At 41.9% G+C, this 22,757-nt stretch overlaps 1 protein-coding gene across 1 annotated transcript in view; it reads right to left on the bottom strand.

The window, feature by feature from the left end:
• The window catches only part of nxn (nucleoredoxin), a 95,272-nt gene that overhangs the window by 23,457 nt on the left and 49,058 nt on the right, over nucleotides 1-22,757 (bottom strand). The window contains exon 2 of the mRNA XM_062061996.1: nucleotides 2,033-2,150. Coding sequence (XP_061917980.1) covers nucleotides 2,033-2,150 — 118 coding nt within the window. The remainder of the gene's footprint in view (nucleotides 1-2,032; nucleotides 2,151-22,757) is intronic.

The following is a 22,757-nucleotide window of genomic DNA, read 5'->3' as shown; positions in this document are numbered from 1 at the left end:
AGGTGAGTGGGTGTGTCCGAAGTGTGAGGAGAGTGGGTATGTCAGAAGTGTGAGGTGAGTGGGTATGTCGGAAGTGTGAGGTGAGTGGGTATGTCGGAAGTGAGAGGTGAGTGGGTATGTCGGAAGGGTGAGGTGAGTGGGTATGTCGGAAGTGTGAGGTGAGTGGGTATGTCGGAAGTGAGAGGTGAGTGGGTATGTCGGAAGTGTGAGGTGAGTGGGTGTGTCAGAAGTGTGAGGAGAGTGGGTATGTCGGAAGTGTGAGGAGAGTGGGTATGTCGGAAGTGTGAGGTGAGTGGGTATGTCGGAAGTGTGAGGTGAGTGGGTATGTCGGAAGTGTGAGGTGAGTGGGTATGTCGGAAGTGTGAGGTGAGTGGGTATGTCGGAAGTGTGAGGAGAGTGGGTATGTCGGAAGTGTGAGGTGAGTGGGTATGTCGGAAGTGTGAGGAGAGTGGGTATGTCGTAAGTGAGAGGTGAGTGGGTATGTCGGAAGTGTGAGGAGAGTGGGTATGTCGGAAGTGAGAGGTGAGTGGGTATGTCGGAAGTGAGAGGTGAGTGGGTATGTCGGAAGTGAGAGGTGAGTGGGTATGTCGGAAGTGAGAGGTGAGTGGGTATGTCGGAAGTGTGAGGTGAGTGGGTATGTCGGAAGTGAGAGGAGAGTGGGTATGTCGTAAGTGAGAGGTGAGTGGGTATGTCGGAAGTGTGAGGAGAGTGGGTATGTCGGAAGTGAGAGGTGAGTGGGTATGTCGGAAGTGAGAGGTGAGTGGGTATGTCGGAAGTGTGAGGAGAGTGGGTATGTCAGAAGTGAGAGGTGAGTGGGTATGTCGGAAGTGTGAGGTGAGTGGGTATGTCGGAAGTGTGAGGTGAGTGGGTATGTCGGAAGTGTGAGGTGAGTGGGTATGTCGGAAGTGTGAGGTGAGTGGGTGTGTCGGAAGTGTGAGGTGAGTGGGTATGTCAGAAGTGTGAGGTGAGTGGGTATGTCGGAAGTGTGAGGTGAGTGGGTATGTCGGAAGTGAGAGGTGAGTGGGTATGTCGGAAGGGTGAGGTGAGTGGGTATGTCGGAAGTGTGAGGTGAGTGGGTATGTCGGAAGTGAGAGGTGAGTGGGTATGTCGGAAGTGTGAGGTGAGTGGGTGTGTCCGAAGTGTGAGGAGAGTGGGTATGTCAGAAGTGTGAGGTGAGTGGGTATGTCGGAAGTGTGAGGTGAGTGGGTATGTCGGAAGTGAGAGGTGAGTGGGTATGTCGGAAGGGTGAGGTGAGTGGGTATGTCGGAAGTGTGAGGTGAGTGGGTATGTCGGAAGTGAGAGGTGAGTGGGTATGTCGGAAGTGTGAGGTGAGTGGGTGTGTCCGAAGTGTGAGGAGAGTGGGTATGTCAGAAGTGAGAGGTGAGTGGGTATGTCGGAAGTGTGAGGTGAGTGGGTATGTCGGAAGTGTGAGGTGAGTGGGTATGTCGGAAGTGAGAGGTGAGTGGGTATGTCGGAAGGGTGAGGTGAGTGGGTATGTCAGAAGTGTGAGGTGAGTGGGTGTGTCCGAAGTGTGAGGAGAGTGGGTATGTCAGAAGTGAGAGGTGAGTGGGTATGTCGGAAGTGTGAGGTGAGTGGGTATGTCAGAAGTGTGAGGTGAGTGGGTGTGTCCGAAGTGTGAGGAGAGTGGGTATGTCAGAAGTGAGAGGTGAGTGGGTATGTCGGAAGTGTGAGGTGAGTGGGTATGTCAGAAGTGTGAGGTGAGTGGGTATGTCGGAAGTGTGAGGTGAGTGGGTATGTCGGAAGCGTGAGGTGAGTGGGTATGTCGGAAGCGTGAGGTGAGTGGGTATGTCGGAAGTGTGAGGTGAGTGGGTATGTCGGAAGTGTGAGGTGAGTGGGTATGTCGGAAGTGTGAGGTGAGTGGGTATGTCGGAAGTGTGAGGTGAGTGGGTATGTCGGAAGTGTGAGGTGAGTGGGTATGCCGGAAGTGTGAGGTGAGTGGGTATGCCGGAAGTGTGAGGTGAGTGGGTATGTCAGTGGGATGTTTGGTTAGGTGTGCACTTTGGTGGCTCACCTTTGGGGTCGTCTCTAACCACCAGTAAACCGTTCCGACACACCACCTTCCCTGTGGAGGTATCCACGAAGACCAAGGATGGGATACTGGTGACCTTGTACTTGTTCCACAGCTTCATCTGCAAAAAGGAAAACATGGGATGAAAACATGAATCAGTATTGCAAAAGGTATGTTCTCACCATTGCAGATTAATAACATATTAATAAACATGACTTTGAGTCCACTCAACTGAAAAGCTAGTAGCTGATTGTGTGCCCCCATAGAGCGTGTGACGTCACTCCCTTAAGTTAAGATAATCACCTCCATTACGGCCAATACACTACATTCTTTAATATCTCAAGTATCATCATCTGCTATTAAGGCTGAGTATCAAGTATCAAGTATCATCATCTGCTATTAAGGCTGAGTATCAAGTATCAAGTATCATCATCTGCTATTAAGGCTGAGTATCAAGTATCAAGTATCATCATCTGCTATTAAGGCTGAGTATCAAGTATCAAGTATCATCATCTGCTATTAAGGCTGAGTATCAAGTATCAAGTATCATCATCTGCTATTAAGGTTGAGTATCAAGTATCATCATCTGCTATTAAGGCTGAGTATCAAGTATCAAGTATCATCATCTGCTATTAAGGCTGAGTATCAAGTATCAAGTATCATCATCTGCTATTAAGGCTGAGTATCAAGTATCAAGTATCATGATCTGCTATTAAGGCTGAGTATCAAGTATCAAGTATCATAATCTGCTATTAAGGCTGAGTATCAAGTATCAAGTATCATCATCTGCTATTAAGGCTGAGTATCAAGTATCAAGTATCATCATCTGCTATTAAGGCTGAGTATCAAGTATCAAGTATCATCATCTGCTATTAAGGCTGAGTATCAAGTATCAAGTATCATCATCTGCTATTAAGGCTGAGTATCAAGTATCAAGTATCATCATCTGCTATTAAGGCTGAGTATCAAGTATCATCATCTGCTATTAAGGCTGAGTATCAAGTATCAAGTATCATCATCTGCTATTAAGGCTGAGTATCAAGTATCAAGTATCATCATCTGCTATTAAGGCTGAGTATCAAGTATCAAGTATCATCATCTGCTATTAAGGCTGAGTATCAAGTATCAAGTATCATCATCTGCTATTAAGGCTGAGTATCAAGTATCATCATCTGCTATTAAGGCTGAGTATCAAGTATCATCATCTGCTATTAAGGCTGAGTATCAAGTATCATCATCTGCTATTAAGGCTGAGTATCAAGTATCATCATCTGCTATTAAGGCTGAGTATCAAGTATTAAGTATCATGATCTGATATTAAGGTTGAGTATCAAGTATCATGATCTGGTATTAAGGCAGAGTATCAAGTATCATGATCTGGTGTTGAGACTGAGTATCAAGTATCATTATCTGGTATTAAGGCTGAGTATCAAGTATCATGATCTGGTGTTGAGGCTGAGTATCAAGTATCAAGTATCATCATCTGCTATTAAGGCTGAGTATCAAGTATCAAGTATCATCATCTGCTATTAAGGCTGAGTATCAAGTATCATCATCTGCTATTAAGGCTGAGTATCAAGTATCAAGTATCATCATCTGCTATTAAGGCTGAGTATCAAGTATCAAGTATCATCATCTGCTATTAAGGCTGAGTATCAAGTATCAAGTATCATCATCTGCTATTAAGGCTGAGTATCAAGTATCATCATCTGCTATTAAGGCTGAGTATCAAGTATCAAGTATCATGATCTGCTATTAAGGCTGAGTATCAAGTATCAAGTATCATGATCTGCTATTAAGGCTGAGTATCAAGTATCAAGTATCATCATCTGCTATTAAGGCTGAGTATCAAGTATCAAGGATCCTGATCTGGTATTAAGGCTGAGTATGAAGTATCACGTATCATGATCTGGTATTAAGGCGGAGTATCAAGTATCAAGTATCATGATCTGGTGTTGAGGTTGAGTATCAAGTATCATGTAGCGTGATCTGTTATTAAGGTTGAGTATCAAGTATCATCATCTGGTATTAAGGCTGAGTATCAAGTATCAAGTATCATCATCTGGTATTAAGGCTGAGTATCAAGTATCAAGATCTGGTATTAAGGCTGAGTATCAAGTATCATGATCTGGTGTTGAGGCTGAGTATCAAGTATCATGATCTGGTATTAAGGCTGAGTATCAAGTATCATGATCTGGTGTTGAGGCTGAGTATCAAGTATTAAGTATCATGATCTGATATTAAGGTTGAGTATCAAGTATCATGATCTGGTATTAAGGCAGAGTATCAAGTATCATGATCTGGTGTTGAGACTGAGTATCAAGTATCATTATCTGGTATTAAGGCTGAGTATCAAGTATCATGATCTGGTGTTGAGGCTGAGTAGCAAGTATCAAGTATCATGATCTAGTATTAAGGCAGAGTATCAAGTATCATGATCTGGTGTTGAGACTGAGTATCAAGTATCAAGTATCATAATCTGGTATTAAGGCTGAGTATCAAGTATATAGTAAGTATATAATATAATCATCAGCCCAGACATGTGATCACTAATACATGTATACTTACATGTGATCACTAATACATGTATACTTACATGTGATCACTAATACATGTATACTTACATGTGATCACTAATACATGTATACGTACATGTGATCACTAATACATGTATACGTACATGTGATCACTAATACCTGTGTACTTACATGTGATCACTAATACATGTATACGTACATGTGATCACTAATACATGTATACGTACATGTGATCACTAATACATGTATACGTACATGTGATCACTAATACATGTATACTTACATGTGATCACTAATACATGTATACTTACATGTGATCACTAATACATGTATACGTACATGTGATCACTAATACATGTATACTTACATGTGATCACTAATACATGTATACGTACATGTGATCACTAATACATGTATACGTACATGTGATCACTAATACATGTATACGTACATGTGATCACTAATACATGTATACGTACATGTGATCACTAATACATGTATACTTACATGTGATCACTAATACATGTATACTTACATGTGATCACTAATACATGTATACTTACATGTGATCACTAATACATGTATACTTACATGTGATCACTAATACATGTATACTTACATGTGATCACTAATACATGTATACGTACATGTGATCACTAATACATGTATACGTACATGTGATCACTAATACATGTATACGTACATGTGATCACTAATACATGTATACGTACATGTGATCACTAATACATGTATACGTACATGTGATCACTAATACATGTATACGTACATGTGATCACTAATACATGTATACGTACATGTGATCACTAATACATGTATACGTACATGTGATCACTAATACATGTATACGTACATGTGATCACTAATACATGTATACATACATGTGATCACTAATACATGTATACTTACATGTGATCACTAATACATGTATACTTACATGTGATCACTAATACATGTATACGTACATGTGATCACTAATACATGTATACATACATGTGATCACTAATACATGTATACTTACATGTGATCACTAATACATGTATACGTACATGTGATCACTAATACATGTATACTTACATGTGATCACTAATACATGTATACTTACATGTGATCACTAATACATGTATACGTACATGTGATCACTAATACATGTATACGTACATGTGATCACTAATATGTGTAGTGATGGTGTGTAGTGATGGTGTGTGGTGATGGTGTGTGGTGATGGTGTGTAGTGATGGTGTGTAATGATAGTGTGTGGTGATGGTGTGTAATGATAGTGTGTGGTGATGGTGTGTAATGATAGTGTGTGGTGATGGTGTGTGGTGATGGTGTGTAATGATAGTGTGTGGTGATGGTGTGTAGTGATGGTGTGTAGTGATGGTGTGTAGTGATAGTGTGTAGTGATGGTGTGTAGTGATGGTGTGTAGTGATGGTGTGTAGTGATAGTGTGTAGTGATGGTGTGTAGTGATGGTGTGTAGTGATGGTGTGTAGTGATGGTGTGTAGTGATAGTGTGTAGTGATGGTGTGTAGTGATGGTGTGTAGTGATGGTGTGTAGTGATGGTGTGTAGTGATAGTGTGTAGTGGTGATAGTGTGTAGTGATAGTGTGTAGTGATGGTGTGTAGTGATAGTGTGTAGTGATAGTGTGTAGTGATTGTGTGTAGTGATGGTGTGTAGTGATAGTGTGTAGTGATAGTGTGTAGTGATGGTGTGTAGTGATGGTGTGTAGTGATGGTGTGTAGTGATGGTGTGTAGTGATAGTGAGTAGTGATTGTGTGTAGTGATAGTGTGTAGTGATGGTGTGTAGTGATGGTGTGTAGTGATGTGTGTAGTGATAGTGTGTAGTGATAGTGTGTAGTGATGGTGTGTAGTGATAGTGTGTAGTGATGGTGTGTAGTGATATTGTGTAGTGATAGTGTGTAGTGATATTGTGTAGTGATAGTGTGTAGAAAGCTGAGTGTGCAGCTGCACGGGGTGAGTTGAGTACGATTTACCAGATCACAAAGTAACTCACAGGCAAGTACAACAGCCAGCCGGCCCCAGTTAAAGATAAACAAGGCAACATCCTCACCACTAAGAGTGACCAGATCTTGAGATGGGTTGAGCATTTCCGTGAGGTGCTCAACTGCCCGGAGCCAGATGATCCTGCCAACCCTTCATCAGCAGAAAGTCTCCTTGACATGGAGACCACACCCCCAAGTAAAGAAGAGGCCACACCCCCAAGTAAAGAAGAGGCCACCCCCCCAAGTAAAGAAGAGGCCACACCCCCAAGTAAAGAAGAGGTCAAATTTGCCATCAAAGCCTTAAAGAATGGGAAAGCCGCCGGCATAGACTCTGTCTATGCAGGGATGCTGAAAGCTGACCTCAACACCTCCGTCAATGTGCTTACTGATCTCTTTAAAGACATCTGGGAGAAGGAAGTAATACCTCAAGACTGGGACAAGGGCCTGATTGTCAAACTCCCAAAGAAAGGAAACCTCCAAAACTGTGACAACTGGAGGGGCATCACGCTGCTATCAGTACCATCTAAGGGCTTCTGCCGGATTTTACTCGGCAGAATCGATTCCACTATTGACCAGAAGCTACGGCAGGAACCAGCAGGGTTCAGGAGAGGAAGGGGCTGCATAGACCAGATCTTCGCTCTGAGGAACATTATCGAGCAGTGTGTAGAATGGAACACTCCTCTGCACATCAACTTCATCGACTTTCGCAAAGCTTTTGACAGCCTACATCGGGACACCCTATGGAAGATTGTTGGGGCCTATGGAGTTCCTCCAAAACTGGTCACTCTCATAGGGATGTTCTACCGTCACTTTGAATGCAGCGTCATTGTTAATGGTGAGCCATCTACGTGGTTCACTGTGGAGTCTGGTGTGCGGCAAGGGTGTGCTATTTCCCCCATTCTTTTCCTGATTGCCATAGACTGGGTCATGCGGAATACAACTGACAGACCCAGGGGTATTCAGTGGACTTGGTCCCCCCTACTTCAACACCTAGATTTTGCTGATGATCTTGCTGTCCTTGCACCAAAGCACATCCATCTGCAGGAGAAAACTGACAGACTGAACACATTCGTCCCAACAGGTAAGGCTGAACATAAATGTGTCCAAAACACAAGTGATGTGCATTAATGCCACTCCAGATGTACCAATCACAGTGAGTGGACACGCTCTCGACTATGTTGAGGACTTTACCTATCTGGGAAGTCTCGTCAGTAAGGACAACTCTGCACAAAAAGACATTAGAGCAAGACTCGGAAAGGCACAGGGTGCTTTTGCTAGGCTACACACCATCTGGAAGTCCAAGCAATATAGCTTAAGAACAAAGGTCCGACTTTACAACAGTAATGTAAAATCTGTATTGTTGTACGGCTCGGAGTGCTGGCGAGTAACATCCTACGACATGAAAAAAGTCGAAGTCTTCCACAATGGATGCCTCAGGAAACTCTGTCGAATCTTCTGGCCCGAGAAAATATGCAACACACATCTATACAAGAAGACCAAATGCAACAGTGTGGTGCTAGAGATCAAATGCCGTCGATTCCAATGGCTTGGGCATGTTCTGAGGATGGACCAAGACCGCATCCCCAAGATCGCACTACGTTGGGACTCCACCTCGGAAAAGGAAGCAAGGCCGGCCCAAGAACACGTGGCGGCGTACGGTGACAGCTGAGCTGAAGGAGATGAACCGAACCTGGGGCGGGGCACAGCATGTTGCTCAAGACAGGTCCAGATGGAGGCAGATCCTGCAAGCCTTATGTCCCGTCAGGGACCAAGAGGTATAAGTAAGTAGTAAGTAATAGTGTGTAGTGATAGTGTGTAGCGATACTGTGTAGTGATAGTGTGTAGCAGTGGCGTGCAGTCACTAGAGGCAGGGGAGGCGGGGCCTCACCTGCCATCATGGAAAGAAAAAAAATGTAAAAAGAAAAAAAAAATTATTAAATTGTTATATGTATCCAGTGATTATACTAAAGTTATTTTCCATTTAACTTCACCAGATTTAGATTATTTTTATTTTTATTTTCACATTTGCCATTCAAATACTGAGAAGAGACGGTGCGGTGATCAGCAGCCAGTTGAGGCACGTCACTGATTTGTGCCTCAACATGGATTGTGCACAATGACTTGGCTAACTGCTGAGCTGCTGTGCAGTGAGACTGTATTGCTATATGAATTATATCAGCTAACTAAACTATGGCATAGTTTAGTTAGCTGAGGTATATAATGTACAGTGTGTTTTGTCAAAAACTGTATGTGTGTAACGTATTTCTTGTGCTGAGCATTCATAAATCTGCTGCAAAAGACGTACTGGTTGAGGCTCGCAGTAATCCGGCCTCCTGGTGGTAGAGGGCGGTACTGATCCCAGAGATCATTCCTCAGCCGCAGAAGAAAAAAATAAAAAAATCCTCTCGCCTGGACTTTTATTAAAAACATGGAGGATTACATATGTAAAATAAAACAGTTTTCTAAACTGGACTTTCAATGGAAGCAGGAGGTAATAATTAAAGGTGGTAGACCAACGCTGGAGCTAAAAGGTTTGCTTTTGACTTCGGGACAGAAGACCCGTTCTTTTCAAACGGCGTGGTCCACACGCAAAGGCTGGCTGTGTGGATGTCCAGCAAGAAAGGTAAGACCATAATAATGTTTTTTTTATTTATTAAATGTGCTTTTTTTGTGTGCTACAGTTGTGTAAAGAATGCTGGTATGAGCTTTTAAACATAATCCGTTAACTGCTGCCAATCACATGGTGAATAATATTTAGGGTTCATATGTTTGTAAATCTGATGATGCAGTGCCTCACCAGACATTAACCTCACCGCACGCCACTGGTGTGTAGTGATAGTGTGTAGTGATAGTGTGTAGTGATAGTGTGTAGTGATAGTGTGTAGTGATAGTGTGTAGTGATAGTGTGTAGTGATAGTGTGTAGTGATAGTGTGTAGTGATAGTGTGTAGTGATAGTGTGTAGTGATAGTGTGTAGTGATAGTGTGTAGTGATAGTGTGTAGTGATAGTGTGTAGTGATAGTGTGTAGTGATAGTGTGTAGTGATAGTGTGTAGTGATAGTGTGTAGGATTCCAACTGAATGATTGTTGTTGCTTTCATGGCTGTATTTAAAAGAGTGTCAATGTAAAGAATGGCTGAAGAAGAGTGTTGTTTTCCACAGCAGGAAGTGTTTGATCTATGTTACCATGGAGCCTTTCAACAACAACAACAACAACAAATCATTTTCAATGACTGTCCATCGTTTGCAAAATTCGGGCGCATGATTCTGGGCTCTTTGGCCTTCAAAATAAAAGGCCTAACTGAACCTCTTCTTGGGACATCAGCGACCTGACCTGCCTTGGACAACACAACACAACACAACACAACACAACACAACACAACACAACACAACACAACACAACACAACAGAGGCACACTCTGAATGTTCAAGTCTTTCACTTCCTTTAGGAATAAGAAAAGTGTTACATTCCGTGAGTGCTGCCCTCCCTCACACACCAGCTCCACATTCCTCACAGCAGCTTAGCTCTCAGCCACTTCACAAAGAAAGTCTCCTCATGACTACAAAGCACAACCTAACCACCTCCTCACTGTACTCCGGTCTTACTGACCAGCGCCCTGACCCCTCTTTACCACGCCATCTTGTCAGGTGTGTCATGGCAGCACATTCCTCGTCGTCTGGCCTCGACTGACCGCCAGCTCCACTCCGAGAGGACCTTGTCCTCTACAAAGTCCGTGCAAGACCACGGCCATGATCACAGCTTCATTGAAAAGAACAATAAGTCATCTTCCTGGCCTGATCTGTGCATCCTCCTGCCCAGACGTCGGCTAAATTGCCTTTTCAATTAACCCTCCCGGCGCCGCCACTCCTGTTGCCACGGCAACCCTCTCCACCCCTCCGCCAGGACGTGTCAGACACATGGTTAATAATTCAGTAATAAATGGGAAGAGAAGCAGGTGTCAGAGTGCTTTAGGGGGAGTGTCCCCTCCTTGAATAGACCCCCTAAGTCCTAACTGGGCCCCTGTATGGGCTAAGTCCTAACTGGGCCCCTGTAGGGGCTAAAGAGCTAACATGCAAGAAAGAAAAGGAGAGGGGGGGGGGGGTCTGTAGCACATTGCATTGAGAATGGAAACGTCATAAAAGGAGCGTCGCTTTCTGCTTTATTGTCTCTCAGGCTTACATTCTGCAAGGTCAAAGATCACCATGGCAGGGGGGGGTGGGGGGGTGGGGGGGCATTTACACGCCTCTTTGCATACCCAAAACCTTATTAGATTGTCTATCATTTATTTCTTATCTCCATTCCAAACAGTTCTAACTCAAGGATTTTATTTCCTTCAATTTTCATGAAGTTATGAGATTTTTTTCCCCTCTCAAAGATTTCATGTCAAAGTTAGCGTTTTAATTGAAGTTAGTATTGAATCCTGGTGGTGTTGTTGGACGTGTAGTGTAGATGGAGTATCAGTACAATCATCTGGTGGTGGTGTTGGACGTGTAGTGTAGATGGAGTATCTGTACAATCATCTGATGGTGGTGTTGGACGTGTAGTGTAGATGGAGTATCAGTACAATCATCTGATGGTAGTGTTGGACTTGTAGTGTAGATGGAGTATCTGTACAATCATCTGATGGTGGTGTTGGACGTGTAGTGTAGATGGAGTATCAGTACAATTATCTGATGGTGGTGTTGGACTTGTAGTGTAGATGGAGTATCTGTACAATCATCTGATGGTGGTGTTGGACGTGTAGTGTAGATGGAGTATCAGTACAATCATCTGATGGTAGTGTTGGACTTGTAGTGTAGATGGAGTATCTGTACAATCATCTGATGGTGGTGTTGGACGTGTAGTGTAGATGGAGTATCTGTACAATCATCTGATGGTGGTGTTGGACTTGTACTGTAGATGGAGTATCTGTACAATCATCTGATGGTGGTGTTGGACTTGTAGTGTAGATGGAGTATCAGTACAATCATCTGATGGTGGTGTTGGACTTGTAGTGTAGATGGAGTATCAGTACAATCATCTGATGGTGGTGTTGGACTTGTAGTGTAGATGGAGTATCTGTACAATCATCTGATGGTGGTGTTGGACGTGTAGTGTAGATGGAGTATCAGTACAATCATCTGATGGTGGTGTTGGACGTGTAGTGTAGATGGAGTATCAGTACAATCATCTGATGGTGGTGTTGGACTTGTAGTGTAGATGGAGTATCTGTACAATCATCTGATGGTGGTGTTGGACGTGTAGTGTAGATGGAGTATCAGTACAATCATCTGATGGTGGTGTTGGACTTGTAGTGTATATGGAGTATCAGTACAATCATCTGATGGTGGTGTTGGACTTGTACTGTAGATGGAGTATCTGTACAATCATCTGATGGTGGTGTTGGACTTGTAGTGTAGATGGAGTATCTGTACAATCATCTGATGGTGGTGTTGGACGTGTAGTGTAGATAGAGTATCTGTACAATCATCTGATGGTGGTGTTGGACTTGTAGTGTAGATGGAGTATCAGTACAATCATCTGATGGTGGTGTTGGACTTGTAGTGTATATGGAGTATCAGTACAATCATCTGATGGTGGTGTTGGACTTGTAGTGTAGATGGAGACAGTGATCCATATCTAATCACGTTCCTTATTCCCACCAACGTTGTGTATCCTGCTAGGTGTTGAGCAGGACCGAATAATTGTCGAGCAAGATTAGTTAACAGCGGTAACTTATTTATTGATCTAATGACATAACTTGTTGTTGTTGTTGTCATTACGGCAGGTAAACAATGACAAGCCACACCTCCATGTTGCAACACCCATGAAAGCGGAGCAGCTGGTTGGATTTCTACTTCAAAAAAGAAGAAAGATGGAACAGTCAAAGAAAAAGTGATTTAAACTACCGTGCAATGGCATCTTTACATGTGCAGTCCAAAAGAATATTTATTGCAGCAAAAGGAATGTTGACTTGGAGCAGCAACACACACAATAAAAGCAAGAAGGCACAACGTCTGACTAGCTGGCCAAAGAAATGTGCACAACAAGGTGTGAAGTCTTTCGACACGTCTGCAGCAATCCTGCAAAATGAAGCTGCTGCCAACACTACAAAACAGGAAATGTAAAATACAAAGTAAAAGTCTGACAGAAAATAATGGAAAACAAGACTATGAATCCACACTATTATGTTTTAGCTTGGTTGGAGTTTTAATTTAATTTGGAGCTTTGAATTAACATACAGTATGTTCAATATATAGAATGATGTCCTGTCATTTATCTTTCTGTTCATATAATACAGTGAAAATGGTCATATTTCAGACATACAGTAGTGAACATTGTCATATTTCACACATACAGTAGTGAACATTGTCATATTTCAGACATACAGTAGTGAACATTGTCATATTTCAGACATACAGTAGTGAACATTGTCATATTTCAGACATAGTGACACACAAATGGTGAATGATCCTAATGATGTCATTTTAAAACTGTGATTAATCACATTAACATTTTATTTGATAGCCCCAGTATTTATTTATCCAAATGAGTACTACTTGGCCTTGGCACAGTCCTAGACCACCATGAAAACCACAGGTGGTCAACCAAACTAAGTTGGCTGTTGTACAGCAATCTGATTACGCACGCGGCCTAGATCTTCCTGCTAAAAGCAGATATGAGCAAAAAAAAAATCAAACTATGCAATAGAATAGATGCCTATAAAAAAAGATTTGTCGAGTAGTAAATGTTCCCAAACATATGGAAGTATGGTGTGCTCCAGACATCATTCTACATGACAAAACACAGTAAAACTTGGAAGAGCATGGAGGTCTACAACTTGTTTGTGTGTGTCTGCATCCAGGACATTGGTATCAACACTCTCCCGGATGAATATGTATCGTTTATGCTCAGCTAAAGTTGCATTTCATGTGTCAGTCATGTTTGTTACCTTCCCTTGTTGTTGCACACTCTGTTTACGAGTACACCTTCTTCACCGTATTTATCAAAATATAACTATAGATGTCAACATTGTGTATCCACCAGTACCACTCCAGCTGACAATATCTAGACCCTAGACACTAACTGGACCCCCTCCAACATTGACCTCAGAAAGCCAGGTGCATGTTTGACCCCATGCCACACCAATGTGTCTCATCTGTCATTTAGTACTTTGAGGAATAGACCAAGTTAAAGGCCTACTGAAATGAGATGTTCTTATTTAAACGGGGATAGCAGATCCATTCTATGTGTCATACTTGATCATTTGGCGATATTGCCATATTTTTGCTGAAAGGATTTAGTAGAGAACATCGACAATAAAGTTCGCAACTTTTGGTCACTGATAAAAAAAAGCCTTGCCTGTAGCGGAAGTAGCGTGACGTCACAGGTTGAAAGGCTCCTCACATTTCCCCATTGTTTACACCAGCAGCGAGAGAGATTCGGACCGAGAAAGCGACGATTACCCCATTAATTTGAGCGAGGATGAAAGATTTGTGGATGAGGAAAGTGAGAGTGAAGAACTAGAGTGCAGTGCAGGACGTATCTTTTTTCGCTCTGACCGTAACTTAGGTACAAGCTGGCTCATTGGATTCCACACTTTCTCCTTTTTCTATTGTGGATCACGGATTTGTATTTTAAACCACCTGGGATACTATATCCTCTTGAAAATGAGAGTCCAGAACGCCAAATGGACATTCACAGTGACTTTTATCTCCACGACAATACATCGGCAAAGCTCTTTAGCTACTGAGCTAATGTGATAGCATCGGGCTTAACTGCAGTTAGAAACAAAAGAAATAAACCCCTGACTGGAAGGATAGACAGAAGATCAACAATACTATTAAACCATGGACATGTAACTACACGGTTAATGCTTTCCAGCCTGGCGAAGGTTAACAATGCTGTTGCTAACGACGCCATTGAAGCTAACTTAGCAACCAGACCTCACAGAGCTATGCTAAAAACATTAGCTATCCACCTACGCCTGCCAGCCCTCATCTGCTCATCAACACCCGTGCTCACCTGCGTTCCAGCGATCGACGGAGCGATGGAGGACTTCACCCTATCATAGATGCGGTCGGCGAGACGGAGGAAGTTAAGGTGAGTTCGGCGGCTAGCGCGTCTGCTATCTATCTCTGTCTTCCTGGTTGTGTTGCTGCAGCCAGCCGCTAATACACCGATCCCACCTACAACTTTCTTCTTTGCAGTCTTCATTGTTCATTAAACAAATTGCAAAAGATTCACCAACACAGATGTCCAGAATCACGTGGAATTATGACATGAAAACAGTTTTTTGTATTGTATTCAATGGGGCCGAATACTTCCGTTTCAACCATTGACGTCACGCGCATACGTCATCATACATAGACCTTTTCAACCGGAAGTGTGGCGGGAAATGTAAAATGTCACTTTATAAGTTAACCCGGCTGTATTGGCATGTGTTGCAATGTTAAGATGTCATCATTGATATATAAACTATCAGACTGCGTGGTCGCTAGTAGTGGCTTTCATGTCCACAAAGGAGAAGAAGAGCAGTCCTGGGCCGACATGAAAGTCTTGATAGAGCTTCATTACTGCAGGGACTTATCAGCCGTTACATATTAATAATCACATTATTCCATATTAATAACCACATTATTACATATTAATAACCACATTGAGGCCAAGCCTTTCAACACAACTTGATTTCCACGCTCAATTAGCTGCAGTCAGCAAACATTAATTCCACACCAGGTTGCTGATGCTGGATATTCTGGGAAGACTCACCAAAGGAGGAGGGTAGGTTTTTGTTTGTGAAAGATTCCCTGCTGTGGCCTCTGTTTGACCCGGGTGTTGTAGTCCCACTGCTCACAATACATTCCTATTAATGGGGAATTGAAAGGGGAACACATTATCTGTGTTTGGCACCTCATCACAACAACTATTATATATCTCTAATGCTGTGTTTCAACCTTTTTGGAGCCAAGACACCACCAGCAGACACCATTAACAACTAAACTCAGCTGACAGTAAAAAGTTGTCGCAATTGTTGGATATTAATTTAAAGCATAACCAAGCATGTATCACTATAGCTCTTGTCTCAAAGTAGATGTACTGTATCACTATAGCTCTTGTCTCAAAGTAGATGTACTGTATCAATATAGGTCTTGTCTCAAAGTAGATGTACTGTATCAATATAGGTCTTGTCTCAAAGTAGATGTACTGTATCAATATAGGTCTTGTCTCAAAGTAGATGTACTGTATCAATATAGGTCTTGTCTCAAAGTAGATGTACTGTATCAATATAGGTCTTGTCTCAAAGTAGATGCACTGTATCAATATAGGTCTTGTCTCAAAGTAGATGTACTGTATCAATATAGGTCTTGTCTCAAAGTAGATGTACTGTATCAATATAGGTCTTGTCTCAAAGTAGATGTACTGTATCAACATAGGTCTTGTCTCAAAGTAGATGTACTGTATCAATATAGGTCTTGTCTCAAAGTAGATGTACTGTATCAATATAGGTCTTGTCTCAAAGTAGGTGTATTGTATCAATATAGGTCTTGTCTCAAAGTAGATGTACTGTATCACTATAGCTCTTGTCTCAAAGTAGATGTACTGTATCAATATAGGTCTTGTCTCAAAGTAGATGTACTGTATCAATATAGGTCTTGTCTCAAAGTAGATGTACTGTATCAATATAGGTCTTGTCTCAAAGTAGATGTACTGTATCAATATAGGTCTTGTCTCAAAGTAGATGTACTGTATCAATATAGGTCTTGTCTCAAAGTAGATGTACTGTATCAATATAGGTCTTGTCTCAAAGTAGATGTACTGTATCAATATAGGTCTTGTCTCAAAGTAGATGTACTGTATCAATATAGGTCTTGTCTCAAAGTAGATGTACTGTATCAATATAGGTCTTGTCTCAAAGTAGATGTACTGTATCAATATAGGTCTTGTCTCAAAGTAGATGTACTGTATCAATATAGGTCTTGTCTCAAAGTAGGTGAACTGCTGTCTTGATTTGTCCAAGTGAGTTGCAGCAACAAGCATGTTGTTGGATCTCATGTCGGCCACACTCACCCCGGACTTCTACTGGATGCAGAAGTTTGGCTGGGTGTTGTGGTTTTTGTCCGCATGTGCCTTCACTGAGACCTCTTCCCTCTCCTAAACCACCAGCACACACCTGTGAGGGCCAGCATGTTCCTATCATGACACTTTCATGTTCCTACTAGTCCCTCAACTCTTCATGCAACACCAAGTGGGCTGACATCATGACACTTTCCTGAGGGGAAGTATGTTTGTGACACTTGAAAGTATGTTTGTGACACTTGAAAGTATGTTTGTGACACTTGAAAGTATGTTTGTGATACTTGAAAGTATGTTTGTGACACTTGAAAGTATGTTTGTGACACTTGAAAGTATATTTGTGACACTTGAAAGTATATTTGTGACACTTGAAAGTATGTTTGTGACACTTGAAAGTATGTTTGTGACACTTGAAAGTATATTTGTGACACTTGAAAGTATGTTTGTGATACTTGAAAGTATGTTTGTGACACTTGAAAGTATGTTTGTGACACTTGAAAGTATGTTTGTGACACTTGAAAGTATGTTTGTGACACTTGAAAGTATGTTTGTGACACTTGAAAGTATGTTTGTGACACTTGAAAGTATGTTTGTGACACTTGAAAGTACGTTTGTGACACTTGAAAGTATGTTTGTGACACTTGAAAGTATGTTTGTGACACTTGAAAGTATGTTTGTGACACTTGAAAGTATGTTTGTGACACTTGAAAGTATGTTTGTGACACTTGACATCCTGCCCATTAAACTGTTTCCTCTCCTCATCATTAAAAAGTCACATCTGCTTGGTGTTTTTATAGCCAAGTGGTCTCTCCCAGGCAACACTCCTTCACTCCTTCACTCCTTCACTCTAAGTCAGGGGTGTCAAACTCAAATACAGAGTGAGACAAAATGTCAAAGTGAACAAAGCCGCGGGCCAAGCTTGAACAAATGAACCTTTTAATAGGGACCCAAACAAGTTTTGCATTGAATATTGAACAAGCAAGGCTTTTATAACTTTATAGTGACATGCAAAATCCAGTTTCAAATAATAATAATTCAATAATATCAATGGCATATCAAATACAATTTATATAAAAATGGAATGCCTCTTTTCTATTTGCAGCCTTCTGAGGTAAATATCAACATTAATTTGTCCACAGGCTAATAATACATTTGAAAATAAAATGACAATAATGAATGAATCAAACATTCAAGCCTTGAAGTAGCAAGAGAAAGTGCATGGGGGGTTGAGGTGGGGGTAGGGGGTAGCGGGGGGTGTATATTGTAGCATCCCGGAAGAGTTAGTGCTGCAAGGGGTTCTGGGTATTTGTTGTGTTGTGTTTATGTTGTGTCACGGTGCGGATGTTCTCCCGAAATGTGTTTGTCATTCTTGTTTGGTGTGGGTTCACAGTGTGGCGCATATTTGTAACAGTGTTAAAGTTGTTTATACGGCCACCCTCAGTGTGACCTGTATGGCTGTTGACCAAGTATGCATGGCATTCACTTGTGTGTGTGTAAAAGCTGCATGTAGTAAGTGGCTAGGCAGGCATGCAGTTTGTATGGAGGAAAAGCAGACGTGACGACAGGTTGTAGAGGACGTTGAAGGCAGTGCCTTTAAAGCACGCCCCCAATATTGTTGACCGGGAGAAATTCGGGAGAATGGTTGCCCCGGGAGATTTTCGGGAGGGGCACTGAAATTCGGGAGTCTCCCGGGAAAATCCTGAGGGTTGGCAAGTATGAGTATTAGCGGTGAATGCGGTGTTACAGCCGCTGTATAATGGCGGCAGGCCAGCTCTAATGTTAATTTGATATTGCCGCGGGCCAGTTTGACACCCACGCTCTAACTCATCTTCTCCTGCAAGCACTAATGCAATGTTTCTAAACCATTCTCTCACACTTTAGTCAGTTCACAGGCTACATCCTGCTTCACAGAGAAGGACTACAAGTGTGTTACTAAGCAGAACCAACTGCTCTTACTGGTTGCCATGTGGTGACCCACAAGTTGAAATCCCACCATGGAGGCATGGAGGACATATTTACAGCAGCTAAAGCCTCATTCCTCTGACAATCCTGAAGCATCAAGGAGTGGAACTATCCAGGACCAGCTGCAGTGTGCTCAAACAACCACCAGGGAGCATGGGTGAGCAGATGTATCATCTCTTTCTCCTGCCGACCTATCAGGCATATATTGCATTCTTCACACACACACTTTAAGTCAGGGGTGTCACAGTCAAGACCCGCAGGCCAGATGATTGATCAATGCCCCCCGGAATTATATTTGATTTAGTATGAGACTCCAGCAGTGTTGGTGCTAGGAATTTTCAAAATGACGTCCCAGTGACCCCATCAAGTCATAAAAATGGGGTCCCACAGTAGGTTTTTGGGGTGTCACTGTTTTGGAAACAAATGATAAATGTAGAGATGTCCGATAATATCGGACTGCCGATATTATCGGCCGATAAATGCTTTAAAATGTGATGGCAGCAGATGGTCAACAGCCATACAGGTCACACTGAGGGTGGCGTATAAACAAGTTAAACACTGTTACAAATATGCACCACACTGTGAACCCACACCAAACAAGAATGACAAACACATTTCGGGAGAACATCCGCACCGTAACACAACAGAACAAATACACAGAATCCCTAGCAGCACTAACTCTTCTGGGACGCTACAATATACACCCCCCGCTTCCCCCTATCCTCCCCCCAAACCTCAACCTCTTCATGCTCTCTCAGGGAGAGCATGTCCCAAATTCCAAGCTGCTGTTTTGAGGCATGTTAAAACAAATAATGCACTTTGTGACTTCAATAATAATAATAATAATGCCATGTTGGCACTTTTTTCCATAACTTGAGTTGATTTATTTTGGAAAACCTTGTTACATTGTTTAATGCATCCAGCGGGGCATCACAACAAAATTAGGCATAATAATGTGTTCATTCCACGACTGTAGATATCAGTATCGGTTGAGATCGGAATCGGTAATTAAGAGTTGGACAATATCGGAATATCAGATATCGGCAAAAAAGCCATTATCAGACATCTCTAGATAAATTAATGCATTATCCTGTTATATCTCACATTCTATATTGTGTTTTGGAAAAAGGTTGTCATAAACGTTACTTCATTCATTAAAAAATAATACAAAAGAAAACACATTTTTATGCATATGTAAATGTATTCAGTTATAAACATTCATTCACTTCAATCAATCAATCAATCAATGTTTACTTATATTTATATAGCCCTAAATCACATATACTATAATATGGGCATTTTAAACATAAGATCATTGTCTCCCAAAACGTTGTTAGTTAATGAGGTCATTAGAGACAACAATCTTAACGTCATTGGTCTTAGCCAAACCTGGCTCAAACCAGACGATTTTTTTTGCGCTAAATGAGGCATCTCCTCCTAACTATACGAATGCACATATTGCCCGTCCCCTTAAAAGGGGTCACACTAATATACAATGAAAACCTTAACCTCACCCCCAACCTAAGAAATAAATATATATCGTTTGAGGTGCTTACTATGAGGTCTGTCACACCGCTGCCTCTCTACCTGGCTGTTATCTACCGCCCCCCTGGGCCCTAGTCGGACTTTATCAGTGAATTCTCAGAGTTTGTTGCTGATCTAGTGACGCACGCCTACAATATAATTATAATGGGGGACTTTAATATCCATATGAATACCCCATCATACCCTCCGTGCGTGGCGCTCCAGACTATAATTGATAGCTGTGGTCTTACACAAATAATAAATGAACCCACGCATCGCAACGGTAATACGATTCACTTCCTTCTTTCCTTCATGGATCTAAACTTATTATTTTCTAAATTTTCATTGTAATATTTTCAGAATTTTGTTAAAGTAAGACAAAGAAAACAATCTGAAATTGTCTTTAATTTTTAGTTTAAATGCCATGATTTTATTAGTCTGGCCCGCGTGTGCACAGATGTTCCTCCATGGGGCCCCTGAGCTAAAATGACTTTGACACCCCTGATCTAAGTGAAGGAAGAGGCAAAAACTAACCCACACCCACTATATAGGACACACTTTGCCCAAACGACTTGTGTGGAATTTGAGACTTTAGTGACATATTTTGCCTTCGTTACCGCAGCAAATATCTCAACATGTGGCAGACGTTTCTCTGAATAGCTTTTTTTAAATATCAGATGTAGTCCAAAGTAGAGTCAATGAGTTCCTTATCATTCTCTAGTTGTGGGGCAGACTGACTCGTACATGCACATGCATGCTAAAGTCTTCCGCTATTGCCACTGGTAATATAAAGTAGTGACTTCTATCTGTCAGTAGACTCCATATGGAAGCACTAAAAACTACGTCATGGCCGACAGGGTGGAAGTGCAGTCGGAGCCCTGAGGATTGATCTGATTGGCATGGAGGACCTAAGCATGTAATTAATGAGCACGACATGTTATGTAGACCACAGAGAAGTGTAGAAACAATGAATTCATGATAAGACCACTTTAACACAATGACATCTTTCCACCTGGGCCCATATTCGATAAGTCAATTAACCAAACAATAAATGGAAATGTAGTCAGTAACGTTACGTCTTATGGCTGGAAAAGGCAAAGTGGTTCTCTCAGCAGCAGTTTGTACAAACCCCGTTTCCATATGAGTTGGGAAATGGTGTTAGATGTAAATATAAACGGAATACAATGATTTGCAAATCCTTTTCAAGCCATATTCAGTTGAATGCACTACAAAGACAACATATTTCATGTTCAAACTCATAAACTTTTTTTTTTTTTTTGCAAATAATAATTAACTTAGAATTTCATGTCTGCAACACGTGCCAAAGTAGTTGTGAAAGGGCATGTTCACCACTGTGTTACATGGCCTTTCCTTTTAACAACACTCAGTTTTGGTTTGGGAAGTGAGGAGACACATTTTTGAAGTGGAATTCTTTCCCATTCTTGCTTGATGTACAGCTTAAGTTGTTCAACAGTCCGGGGGTCTCCCTTCTGCTATTGCAGGTGCCACACATTTTCAATGTCTGGACTACAGGCAGGCCAGTCTAGTACCCGCACTCTTTTACTATGAAGCCACGTTGATGTAACACGTGGCTTGGCATTGTCCTGCTGAAATAAGCAGGGGCGTCCATGGTAACGTTGCTTGGATGGCAACATATGTTGCTCCAAAAGCTGTATGTACCTTTCAGCATTAATGGTGCCTTCACAGATGTGTAAGTTACCCATGTCTTGGGCACTAATACACCCCCATACCATCACACATGCTGCCTTTTACACTTTGCGCCTAGAACAATCCGGATGGTTCTTTTCCTCTTTGGTCCGGAGGACACGACGTCCACAGTTTCCAAAAACAATTTGAAATGTGGACTCGTCAGACCACAGAACACTTTTCCACTTTGTATCAGTCCATCTTAGATGAGCTCAGGCCCAGCGAAGCCGACTGCGTTTCTGGGTGTTGTTGATAAACGGTTTTCGCCTTGCATGGGAGAGTTTTAACTTGCACTTACAGATGTAACGACCAACTGTAGTTACTGACAGTGGGTTTCTGACGTGTTCCTGAGCCCATGTGGTGATATCCTTTACACACCGATGTGGCTTGTTGATGCAGTACAGCCTGAGGGATGGAAGGTCACGGGCTTAGCTGCTTACATGCAGTGATTTCTCCACATTCTCTGAACCCTTTGATGATATTACGGAGCGTAGATGGTGAAATCCCTCAATTCCTTGCAATAGCTGCTTGAGAAAGGTTGTTCTTAAACTGTTCAACAATTTGCTCAGGCATTTGTTGACAAAGTAGTGACCCTCGCCCCATCCTTGTTTGTGAATGACTGAGCATTTCATGGAATCTACTTTTATGCCCAATCATGGCACCCACCTGTTCCCAATTTGCCTGTTCACCTGTGGGATGTTCCAAATAAGTGTTTGATGAGCATTCCTCAACTTTATCAGTATTTATTGCCACCTTTCCCAACTTCTTTGTCACGTGTTGCTGGCATCAAATTCTAAAGTTAATGATTATTTGCAAAAACAAAATGTTTATGAGTTTGAACATGAAATATGTTGTCTTTGTAGCATATTCAACTGAATATGGCTTGAAAAGGATTTGCAAATCATTGTATTCCGTTTATATT

Source organism: Entelurus aequoreus, linkage group LG10 (genome assembly GCF_033978785.1).
Source record: "Entelurus aequoreus isolate RoL-2023_Sb linkage group LG10, RoL_Eaeq_v1.1, whole genome shotgun sequence".
Taxonomy (NCBI): Eukaryota; Metazoa; Chordata; class Actinopteri; order Syngnathiformes; family Syngnathidae; genus Entelurus; species Entelurus aequoreus.
This window is presented reverse-complemented; position numbering and strand designations above follow the sequence as displayed.